Source organism: Silurus aristotelis, assembly GCF_946808225.1.
Source record: "Silurus aristotelis genome assembly, chromosome: 21".
Taxonomy (NCBI): Eukaryota; Metazoa; Chordata; class Actinopteri; order Siluriformes; family Siluridae; genus Silurus; species Silurus aristotelis.
In genome coordinates, this window is record NC_139594.1 from 13,500,079 (window position 1) to 13,513,312 (window position 13,234).

Sequence of the window (13,234 nt, forward strand, 5' to 3'; positions counted from 1 at the left end):
GTAAAATTCTTTCTTTACATATCAAAGTGTAGTAAGGAAGCTAAAGTTAGAGCACAGGGTCGGCAATTTTGCAGCACCACTGGAGCATAGAGAGTTAAGGGCCTTGCTCAAGGGCCCCAAAAGTTTTAGCTTGGCAATACCAGGATTTAATCCTCTGACCTTCCGATCAGTAAATCAGGGGTTTAACCACTGAGCATGGCCTCATCCACCTCCTACAGCTGCGAATGCAGATAATTAATTCTATGCTACTGCTACGTTTAACCTGAGCATTAAGTAACTCAAAGGAAAAAAGGCGGACATTGTGAGGACACACAGTTTTAGTTTTTGTGTGTATCCTCACTCAGAATGTGGTGCACAGAGGGATTGGTCTTTTCTTATTGGCAATGCATCGTACACAAGACTGCAGCTGTTTTTCAGACTTTGACGACAGCTTACTGAAGAGACATGGCCTAATATATGCAGCTAAATATACACAGGAATGGTTTGGAACTGGAACTTGTAGAAGGGAGCAGGAGATCCAGAGCGGAATCGGGAGTGCCTGATTTGCTTTCCTTTAAACGTAGCCTCATACGTGACCTTCTCACCCTTCACTCCAGAGTACTGGGTTTTAACTGGAGTAATCCTTCTTATCGTTATTTGGGGGTTAGCGGCAGTTAATCACACCAGCTCTCTGAAAAGGGGCTTTATATTGAGGGGTCATGAGACACATGTTCCGTTCAGTTGTCATATTATATAAAAGCTGTTTCATCAAACAGCAGAAGGAGAGAAAGAGAGAGAGCGGGAGGGGGTGTTCTTTCCAAAAGAAGAAAGGAAGCAAAGGATTTTAAAGAACATAGCATATCATATTTTTTGTTTTTTTGGGGATTGTTGTTTATGTTTTTTTTTTCCCTTTCTTTTTTAGACAGACAATGGGAACGACACACTGACCAAAAAAAAAAAAAGAGAGTATTAAAGAGGATTGCTTCATCAAACAAGCAAAGTCATACGGTTTTGAAAAGTCTAGACAAACAAGAATAATAAAGGCTAGAAGACAAACAGAAAGGGAGTGGGAGAGTAGGAACTGCAAGGCAGTGAAAAAAAAAAAGAAAAAGAAAAAGAAAAAAAGAGGCAGAGCTCATTGAAATGCAAGAGATATCCAGGCTGCAGCTGCCCCCATATCACCGTCCACAGAGTCTCACTGTACACTCTCATCATTTTCTGGCTTTTTTCATCTCCCTCCAGGTCATCAGTGGCTTCCGTTTGCTATCTCTGCTTAACAGAAATCACAACCGTTTTTCACTGACGCATACAGTGCACATACAAAAAAATGAATAAAAAATTCAGACATCTGTATCTTCCAAAGAAACCTTAGAAAAGCATTGTCCCAGCTGAAGCATTGGAGGAATTCTGGAGGACGGCATTGCAAATTTGCATTAGTTAAACATTTCTGCTGTGCGTTTCATGCAGTAGTGTCACCCCCCAGCACTGCAGTCATAGTGATACTGAAGTTTTCCACCCACAATATAATTATATAGATACTTGTGTATCCGTGTTCAGCAAAGCAGCGCTGAAGTTCACATTATTGAATTACTCACTAAATTACATTAACAAGCCATGATCATAAGCATTGTAACACCCAGTTATATACTTAAACAATGTCACGTATATACCTGCTAACTATGTAGAAGTATTTACTTGCTAAATATTCAAGTACATGACCGTACACCGATCAGACATAACATTACGACATTATAACGTTATTAGCAGTGTAATGAATAACACTGATTATCTCTTCATCATGGCACATGTTGGTGAGTGGGATATTATTTGGCAGCAAGTGAACATTTTGTCCTCAAAGTTGATGTGTTAAAAGCAGGAAAAATGGACAAGCGTAAGGATGTGAGAGTTTGACAATAATGTTATGCCTGATCTGTGACCCTAAAGTTATGCCTGATGGGTGTATATTATTCTACTGTAAACCTTTTACTACTAAATGCTATAATTATAGCCTTAATTATAGCCTGAATGCTGAATCATGATTATCTATGGTGTAATTGTATTTTATTTTAGCTAGTGTACGTGCAGGTATAAGAGTTTTTGTCTGTTCACACCAGCATTACAGTCAGCATTATAGTGTACCACCGAACTAAAAGCCCCCCTAGGGTGAAATCGATAGAAAGCAACAAATGCCACTGGTGCAGAAAGCCTCAAAAATAAAAGGGTGTTCCGTGTGCACAGTTTAGTCGCTGTGTGATTTGTTCTAAAGATGTCTTAAACTCAGAGTTAGATTGCTGCATGAAGGTATAGTCATAATGATGGTGAAAGTTGTGACATCTGTTATTTCGATTTGTTTTGCATATCAAGGTCTGAATAACATTTTTTATTTATCACTTTTCATGCTTAATCAGTAAGAGTAATAAATTAGTTAATAGGTATCAGTAGACATTTCCAACCAGTACCAGGGACTCACATTTTCACTATATGTACAAAAAATATGGACACTACATTGTTTTTCTTAACCCCCTTTTGCTGTTATAGTAGCCTTCACTCTTATGGGTAGAGGTTCCTCTAGATTTTGGATTGTGCTTGTGGTGAGGAGGCCTGGAGTGCGGTCAAAGTTCCACAAAGGTGTTCAGTAGGGTTGAGGTCAGAGCTCTTTAAAAGGCCACACAAGATCTTCCACTGCATGAAGTTAGTTTTGTGCACAGGAACATTGTATTGCTGGAACAGGTTTGGCCAGGTGGGCTTTACAAGGAAGCTTACATGCTTCTGCATTCAAGGACATCCTGTACAACTTTGTGGAAACAGTTTGGGGAAGTCTGACATATGGTTTTATAAGTCAAGTATCCAAATACTCTTGTCCAAAAAGTGTTCTTTTAAATTTGACACTTAATTTGCCTTCTTTTTACATCCTGTTTTCTGCTGTCATTAGTTATCAGTTAGTCAGGGTAAAAGTGATGGCCCTGCTTAGAGAGAAAAAGTTTAGCAGTTCACCTGGGTGTTCTATTGCTAAATGTTGTCATCCTGCTTATGTTTCGGGTCTTTTATTTATGCTGAATGACTAATCTGTACCTTACACCGAGGTCACCATAAATAATGATTTACACATTATAATATGAAAGTTTCCAAACAGCTGTAATGTTCAGAATTAGATCCCTCGTGTAGTCATTAGTGTACAGGTACAGCTTATGTAATTCCCGGTTTAGATCTAGGTCATTATATGCATAGTCACATCATCTGTTTATGCAGCGCCGACAAACTCACCTACTATATGTAGTAAATATTGAACTGATTCACGGGGCCCATGCTTAGCTGCAAACATATTTCTTCATGCGGTGATGATGGTTAAGCATGAGCATTTCATATGCCTCTGTGATTACCTTTTTGATTTAATGAAACTTTGTGCCCCTTTTATATCCCCTGGCGCTCTAGTGAGGTTCTTAGGCCCCTGTATTTTACTCTCATAAATAAGACGTGTCAGAGCGGTACACTTGCCGGGGCACGATATTTGCTCAGCACATTAGTACATGAAAGCTGCGTCGGATCTGCTCAGTCAGGAGGGCTTATTAATACTCTCACTCATTAATGATTGTGCAGTTTGCACAATGAAATTTTTTTTTTTCTTTTTCAAAATGAATTGTACTTACAATTCATTACGTTACCATGTAATGTGAACAGAAGTGTATGCAAGTGCAGGGAGTTTGTATTAATAAGGTACAAAAGACTTTAAATCAAAGAAACCATAACCCTAGCATGAAGACAGATTGTGGACAATAATGACATGGAAAGAAACCTTGTGTTGAATAAGGGTGACAAGTAGTGTGGGAGATCATGTGACTATTCTTGTGAATTGCAGGGAGTGATAGGAAATGATGTTCATGTTAATCCTGACATAATTACCAAGATCAAAGCAAAATATGGCTGATTGACAGGAGGATTTTAACAGTAGTCTGACTGATTTATTTGACCTTTTTTTAGTATTCTGTTTAAAAATAATTAACCTTATTAGTTATGCAACAGCACAGAGAAAGAAACCAATAAGGAAAAAGATGACTTTTAATAACAAATATAAAACCAAAATACCAAGTCCGAAGACACAACAACAATTCAGACAAAACGTATACAGAACATTGTACAATATAGTTTGCAAATAGTATTACATACTGCTGATTGGACGAGACATCTGTCACTAAAGATATACAGGGAGTTGGATATTGTGTGTCTACCAAATCTTCTGCCATGTATCTTTTAAAAGCATGAGACTTTTTCCACATGAAGGGCAGAACCCCATATTTAAATCCACAGTAAGGACAAAAAATTATTGTAGATTCACACAAATTAATAGACTTTCTACTGCTGTAGCCTGAAGTTCTTCCTGTATATCTTGAGTGACAGGTGTCTCCTTCAGTCAGGGGTAAGTATTCTATTCACAAATTCTACCCATTTTAATATGACGGCAAATACGGTTGTGAAGTCGACTTTACACCTTTTAAAAGCTTTTTGCTTTTCTGTATATTTATAAATATATTATCAGCCGAAAGAAATTTGGCAACCTGATTGAATTTATTTTTAATCAAAATAAATACATTTATTTTTTTCATTTGCTCGGTCATTTGTTCAATCATTGGTTCATTCATTTACTGATTCATTTACTTTTTTAGACCTTGATTACATGGCAGATTTGGGAAATTCTAAGGGTTTTTTTAGACAGGTTTGACATCATTTCACTGAGGATTTGAGGTCAAATGCTGCCATTATTTACATATATATTCAGATATTTTTATATATTTAATCTATGCTGTTATGTGGACAGAGAGCATGGGCATATATACATCATCATTACAATGAAACAGGCTGCCTTTTTGTCAACATTATAATAGTTGGTGTCTATCTTCAATGCAACTGACATTGACTGGATTTAGTTCCATATTTACTCAATTACTGTATTTTAAACTTATTAGATCAATATTTGCATTCCTGGACTGTTCACATAAATAGATAGCAGGAATTAGAAGCCAACTTTCTACTTACTTCTACTTTAAACCTTTATCCAAACATCTGGATATCCTAGACTGTTATGGAATGCAGCGGCAGTAGATTGATTTAGAGAGCAAAGAAATGGAAAATCTATATTTCATTCCCAAAATCCAAGTGTCATGAATATTTAATAGTGATTATTTTTCTGTCCAGCTTCTAGTCAGCTTCAGAGAATATAGTTTATAACCTCTGTGACTAGAGAAATGAGATGGAATATAAGAAACATGTCAGAGGTGAAACTGTATCTTTCCATGTTGTCATTTATTCAGACAGCCACGGCATAAATAAGAGGGATGCTAATACCAATGTGAAGTGATGAGATCAGTCTCATGCATAAAGCCTGATCATTTAAAAGATAAATGTGTGAAGGTGTCATGGCCTTGCAAGTACTTCAAGCAAGCAACATGTCTGTAAATTCTAGTTTGGGCTGCTACATGGCACATAATAAAATAATAAAACGAGATTTCCTGGTTTAATTCCTCCTGTACCATTGTTGGCCAACAGGTAACTGTTCAAAATTATTCTATGTTAAGGTTTGGTCTATTTGATATGTTTTCAGACCTAAATGTAACATACACAGCTAGAGCTTTTGCTCTGCCTGTTACATAGCACTCATACTGTAGAGTCCTTCCAAAAAAACCTGTGAAGAGTCCACTCTGCACACCTTTGGGTATGTCATTACTGTCAGGGCTCAGCAAACTCCAATTTTCCAACAAACACTGCAGCATTACAAACAAGGCTGCCATGAATTACACCAGCCCACAACCTGCAACGCTCACAGTCACCGATTGAGCGCACCTATTCCCATGTCCACTCTGATACATTGCATTAATACATCCTCTCCAAAGTGCACACATTTTAAAACGCCATTTTACTCTACTGTAAAAACAAAAGCTTTCGAAAATGATGGCGTGTTTTTAGTCGTTGCCGCAACATCAACAACCAAAAGCCGAAATGTAAATAAATGGCAGGGGTAAGAAGTGTCTTACGCTTTGCTCATGCACAGTACAGGGACGTTTTTTTTTTTTTTAAGGAAAATGTCACTTTTAAATGTATCTGAATTAGTGTACTGTAGGTGTAGCCTGTATTCAGACACACACACACACACACAAACACACATACACACACAGTAAAAGCGACTGTGATTGTCATTGTTGAACACAACATATTAGAATTTAAACGCCTGAGTTTCCAAGTATTCTATCTTTGATTGCCTTCTGATACTGACTTTGTTTGACTTTTTTATGTTACTTTAATCTAGCCCAGTTTGTCTTGTGTCGATTATTGTCTGTGTGTGCTTTAAGTACATTGCAACATCGATGCACCAAAAACAATAAAAAATTCATTTACAGAATTAAATTAGAGCAGGATAAACCTTTACAGAATCTCTTAGACATTGTTAAGTATTTAAAACCCCTAAATCCCAAGATGTGCTCACGAATCACGGCCTGTGTCGGTCACAGATCATGAAAAGCGAAACTGTAAATTTGTCACAGGGGGTTTGGATTTATTCAGGCACGCTGAAATATTTATCAAAAGCTTCTTTCTTATCACATTTTTACTTACCGCATTATCATAATAAGCTGAACAGATAGTTCTCTGTGAAACAGACACTGATCACCCCCATATCACCAAAATGGCATGATCCTTGTTTCATAACATCTCTGCAAATATTTGACTGTGACTATTGCGACTCTAATCTAATCAATGGCATTAGAATGAGTGTGTTAATATAAACAATTTCTGTCAAAACTGAGAATTCAATAGCACTGTGTCATGGTCTGCTTTTTGCCTTTTCACAGGGAAGATTCGTAAGAAAGCTAGACTACTGACCTCTACATACTGTCTGACATGTTTGTTAAACTGCTTGGTTCTTCCTGTTACAATGATAGCCTGGAAATATATGTGGGAACCGATGCACTTTTACAGTAAAAACAGGCTAAATGAAGCATCATTTCTCCTGGCAGCGAGGATACTTATTATACAGGCTGAGCAGTATTTATTTTTCCAGGCAACTCATACACATCCATGTGCTCGACTTCCAAAATGACCTGAGTTCAGCACTTGCAAGAGCTTATTCCATTTTCAAATGAAATGAACTGAGACCACTATCTCTCTCTCTCTCTCTCTCTCTCTCTCTCTCTCTCTCTCTCTCTCTCTCTCTCTCTCTCTCTCTCTCATACATACACACATACCTTGAAGTAAACAGAACCTGACATGAATTTGTCAAATATTATATGTTTTTTCTCCATGTCAGGAGTCCTGCTTTTAGAGCTGGAGAGTTAGTGGTGAAGGAATTTGAACTGTTTTGACCCGATTGTACTGATGCTTGGCTGCTTGCTTTCTTAAATAACCAAATGTTGCAGTGGATCACCATTTAACATTGACCCTTTTATAAATCTGTCCCTTATGTTTTTAAACCCAGAATTGACTGCCTCCTCCAACCTCCCTGGTCTAGACATCATGAGTCTATTGATGTTTATGTGATTTGAATTCTTTTGCAGGACTAGAATTTTTTTCATGTATTAGTAAATTGAATCTAACCCTAACCCTCTTTCTCTCTCTCTCTCTCTCTCTCTGATCCTTCTAGTTATGTGTCCAATGAATGAGGTGCTGACAGCCTCGACAGGAGTCATTTTGAGTCAGTCACCAGGCAACGGCTTCCCACACTTTGAGTCGTGCTCCTGGGTAGTGAAGGTGGAACCAGGCTACAACATCTCTTTCACTATTGAACACTTTCAGACCAGCAGGCAGTTTGATGAGCTTGAAATCTTTGATGGTGGGTGTTTTAAAGGGGTTTGGCTTTAATCCCAACATATAATATAAACATTTAGCTATAATGACTTAGGGCTACTGTTGCCATGAACGGTTTTGCATTCAAGTCTCCATCAGCAAACAGCTGATAACCTCAAAAATGATGAAATTATGGGTATGGCTTTTCTTTTGAGACTCCGTTTGTTCCTCGTACCATCTCAGTGAGTAATTCCTTAGCTTTTTTTTTTTTTGCCACTGGCTCACTCATTAAGGATAAACATTTAGGGTCTAATTTTTGATGCAAAAAAAGTGCACAGTCTGTTTAATTTTGTAAAGTTGTGTTCATTGTTAAGTTAAATTGAATTGAATATATCAGTACTAATAATATGCTATTTTTACTTATTCTTTTTTTGCTAAAATGGTCATGATTTTAAATTTAGGCAGGAAGAAAGTTAATTGAGAAATAACACGTTAGGTTGTGTTGTTACAGAAAAATAATAAATTCCATAATATTGTGATCTATTTACATTTATGGCATTTGGCAGACACCTTTATCCAGAGCGACTTACATTTATTTCATTCATAAAACTTATCAGCTATGGGGTTAACAGCCTTGGAGTCGCAGCTTGGCGTGGCTGGGATTTGAACTCATGACCTTTGGATCCAAAGTCCAATGCAACATGCCATGAAATCCTCTTATCCCAAATATTTGCCAAATTCCATCATTTTTAATTGATTGATTGATATTAACAATTTATAGTTGCATTTCATTTTTGAACATCTGCAAGCTAAATTCTTTTTTTTTTTGTCATCTACTTGCAAAGTAAGTTAATAAAATGTATACAAGAATCCCGAAAGCACAACTTCCTCCCTCCACTCTGAACTCCCACCATGAACCTTTCTTTCCTTTCCTTTCTTTCATTTTTATTTGTATTGGGCTTTTAACAATGAACATTGTCTCAAAGCAGCTTTACACAGATAATGTGGTGATTAAAAGTGAATATGTTCTTTATAAGTAAGTTTGTTCCTGATGATTGAGCCGGTGGCGACTGTGGCAAGGAAAAACTCCCCGAGATGGCATAAGGAAGAAAACTTGAGAGGAACCAGACTCAAGAGGGAACCCATCCTCATCTGGGTTCCACCAAATGTCCATTTATAGCAGATATATGATGTTGCGGGGTACAGTGATGATGATTAGAAGCGAAAAGTAGTCCTGAGTCGAAGTAGCAGACTGTTGACATTAACTACAGTCCAATCCATCCTCAAAAGTGCCCGTTCTTACTCCAGAATTTCATGGAACCACCAACCTCTGACAGCTTCTGGTTTACATGCTGGCGTGCACCTGATTATTGGTTACACACGTGAATTAAATAACCAACACACACATTATAAGCGCCCACACAACAATATCCCTGTCTTCATTCAGTATTTTTTTTTCACATAAGCCGTTTGATTTATGTTTGCAATTTCTAACTTAAGTTAATTTTCTTATGTCACCATCACTATCTCATCCTTTGAACACCTGAGCCTGACCCACTGCCTGACTTGATTAAGATTCTGTGTATTACAGATTTGAATTTGATAATATGAATTATGGATTTGAATGTATGTACCGATCAATTATCCATCGCTGTCTTAGGAAAGTTTACAAAACTTTTCCATGTAATGCCGTGGCAGAAACCGACTGTTACAAAGGCATCTTTTTGTAAATAGATTCTACATAATCGGCTTCTTAAATTAATAATATCATAATTTACAAAATTTATGTTATATATATTGTTTGACAGATTTAGCTCCACAAGACTTATGTGTAAGCTGTTCCTAGAGACAGAACAAGCACATTAATATGCCAAAAATCATATCTTGCAAAAATTCTTTATCAATCAAAAATTAATCAACACCTTTATATTCAAGAATTGGATAATATACAATTAACATCTAGAGCAGACATTATATCAAAAAGTGGATGGAAGTGCTATAAATACAGTACATCACATATACAAGTTGTTCCTGTAACATATGATTAATGAAAAATTAAATGAACAAAGCCTGTTGGGTGAATATGCCAAGTTGCAGCACATGTTTGGGGTAGTAGTGTCCTTGTGATCCACAGGAGACAGGTAGAAGAGACGGCTGCCTTATCACACAGTCACACAATGACATCCAAACTTGAAAAGGCAGTGAAAATTGCTTTAGTCTGTAAGAATGGCATAAAGGCAGCCAGCGGGTCATGGCCCAAGCTGTGGGTCAAAATGCTCCCATTTAGGGTAAGATTAGAAACTGGATTAGAGAGCCAACAGGTCAGTGCACATACACAGAGGGTCAGCACATTTTAGACGCCATTAAAGCAAGAAAAGATCAGTGTTTAGTGGCGACAGAGGAAAAGATTCGCAATCAACACTCTTCTTTCTTTGTTCCTGTCTTCTTTGATTATTTGGAATGTTTAAATGGATTGAGCACATTTCTACCAATTTTGTGCTCTCACTAAAACATTGCACCGTGCCTATAGCGTTTAGCTTGCCTCTGAAGCTACCTAAATGGAACTCGATAGAGTGCTTTTTTGTTTTTCTGTTCTCTTCTATTGGTACTTTCTTTCCAAATTTTATACGGATAGTTAGACATCAAAGCCGAAGGTCAAAAAAAGCATTACGGAAATTAAAATGTGGATGGAAATGTATTCGTCAGTATCTGTTTTATCCTTGTCAGGCTCTCGATGCATTTTGTGCATATCCTAGGATACCAATCTATTACACCACACACATATTCATGCTGTGTCTTCAGGAGGAAATTTAGACTTTCACCTACTTCAAGCACCTGAGTTCAAGCATGTTTCTTACATTGGTGCATTTGTGCCTATCTGGCAACCAGTAGACAGACCGATGCTGAGACTAATTTGTTTAACGTCAGGTGCCATTATGAGACAGATAACAGAAATGTTACATTTTTATACGGCCTAAAATCTTTGGTTTGTTAATGTACTGTATATTTGGAATAATAAGTGCGAACTGGTTTAACTGTTCATTTAAGATGATGATGATGAGATGGCTTTTGTTTGTGAGCACTTGTATAAATATATATTTACTCTGAAATAGAATGTGTGAGATGTGATAATAGACCATTTTTTTTATTAGAAATGTATTTAATTAACGCTATGCCTACAGTTAAACCAAACTATTGTGTGCATATATTGTTTTAGGGTTGAGGTCCTGATCAGGGTTAGGTGTTAACTGTATGTTGAGGGTTTATGGTTTGGGGTTAATGTTAGTGGTCACGGTTAGGGCTAGGGGTTACTGTTAGTGGTTAGGGTTAGAGTCAGGGTTAGGGTTATGGTTAACGGTTATGGTTAGGGGTTAATGTTCGTGGTTAGGGTTAGAGTTATGTTTTGGGGTTAATGTTAGTGGTCAGGGTTATGGTTAGGGGTTACTATTAGTGGTTAGGGTAAAAGTTATGGTTAGGGATTACTGTTAGTGGTCAGGGTTAGAGTTTTGGGTTACTGTTAGTGATTAGGGTTATGGGTTACTGTTAGTGGTCAGGGTTAGAGTTTTGGGTTACTGTTAGTGATTAGGGTTATGGGTTACTGTTAGTGGTCAGGGTTAGAGTTTTGGGTTACTGTTAGTGATTAGGGTTATGGGTTACTGTTAGTGGTCAGGGTTAGAGTTATGGTTAGGGATTACTGTTAGTGGTCAGGGTTAGGGTTATGGTTAGGGATTACTGTTAGTGGTTAGGGTTATGGGTTACTGTTAGTGGTTAGAGTTATGGGTTACTGTTAGTGGTTAGAGTTATGGGTTACTGTTAGTGGTTAGAGTTATGGGTTACTGTTAGTGGTTAGGGTTATGGGTTTCTGTTAGTGGTTAGAGTTATGGGTTACTGTTAGTGGTTAGGGTTATGGGTTACTGTTAGTGGTTAGGGTTATGGGTTTCTGTTAGTGGTTAGGGTTATGGTTATCATTAGGGGTTACTAATGGTGGTTAGGGTTAGGGTTATAGTTAGGGGTTACTGTTATTAGTCAAAATTATGTTCAGGGGGTTACTGTAAGTGGTCAGGGTAAGGGTTAGGGTTAGTGGTCAGAGGTATGGTTAGGGGTTACTGTTAGTGGTTAGGGTTATGGTTATGTTTATGGGTTACTGTTAGTGGTTAGGGTTAGGGTCATGGTTAGGGGTTATGTTAGGGGTTACTGTTAGTGGTCAGGGTTATGTTTATAGGTTACAGATAGTGGTTAGGGTTATGGTAAGAGGTTACAGTAAGGGGTTACTGATAGTTTTCAGGGTTATAGTATAAGTATACTGTTAGTGGTCAGGGTTATGGTTAGGAGTTAATGTTAGTGGTCAGGGATATGGTTAGGGGTTACTGATAGTGGTTATGGTTATGTTTATGGGTTACTGATTGTGGTTATAGTTATGTTTAGGGGTTACTGATAGTGGTTAGAGTTATGGTTAGGGGTTAGAAGTTAAGGTTAGGGATTATTGTTAGGGATTGGTTTTAGGGGTGTCTACAAGCTGCGACTTTGGAAAATAAATAAAACGTTTTCCTTTGTGTAGACGAGCCAGATATAAAAAAGAAAAGCACACTGCAATTTGAATACTTCTCAGATTGAATGCTATACTTGATCCAATAGCTGTTAAGTGAAGGTTTTTTCCATTGATGTCTGTTTTACAGTCATTTCACATATATACGGTATTTGTATTCATGCCACACTGTGTGCATGTGTGTGTGTGTGTGTGTGTGTGTGTGTGTGTGTGTGTGTGTGTGTGTGTGTGTGTGCGTTTAAAACCCAGCCAAGCATGAATGATCTACGAGCTGCATTTCATACCAAAGTGAAAGTGAAGAAAGAGTAAAGGTAGAGTTAAGTGAGGCTCAATGAATGGTTGTGTCTGAACAGAAACACACTCTATTTTAATGGCTGAAAAATCTTCTCGGCTGCTATGTGTGTTTGCTTGGCATTTGGGCAAAGTGTGGGCTGCACCTTAAGCGGCTGGCATGCTTACCAGTGATTACAACATTGTATGTTTCTCTGAGCTGAGCAGTTAGTGACTTCCATCATTTAGTGCCAAATATAACCTGCCAGACAAGTCCAGTTCCAGCCATTCTAAACACGACACGTTAGGCTAGTGGAAAATCTGTTGCTCTAGAGATAGTGGACTTCTTCTGTTTATCAGAATTTAGCGTCTGCTAAATGCCGCAAATGTAAATGTTTTAGAAAGTGCCCCTGTGCACGCGGTGATAAAGGTTCCATGCAGTAACTTATATAGTATATAGAGTATATAAGTTTTATAAGTTTTAATACCGCTATTATCATTTAGTATTAAAATGTAGAAATGCAGTTAATGAAAATGAACATACATTTTTACACTGATTAGCTGACAGGTGTGTATTAATATATTAAGACACAGCTGAAGTAGATCAGGTTTCGCTCACTGCTCCTGATCATATTTTTGCATTCTAATGGAATTTATGAATTGGCGCTT

At 37.6% G+C, this 13,234-nt stretch overlaps 1 protein-coding gene across 3 annotated transcripts in view; it reads left to right on the forward strand.

Moving 5' to 3' along the window:
- Positions 1-13,234, forward strand: part of csmd2 (CUB and Sushi multiple domains 2) — a 364,389-nt gene that overhangs the window by 306,596 nt on the left and 44,559 nt on the right. For all 3 annotated transcript variants that reach the window (XM_083523463.1, XM_083523464.1, XM_083523465.1), the window contains exon 47: positions 7,607-7,795. In XM_083523463.1, the coding sequence (XP_083379589.1) occupies positions 7,607-7,795 (189 nt within the window). The remainder of the gene's footprint in view (positions 1-7,606; positions 7,796-13,234) is intronic.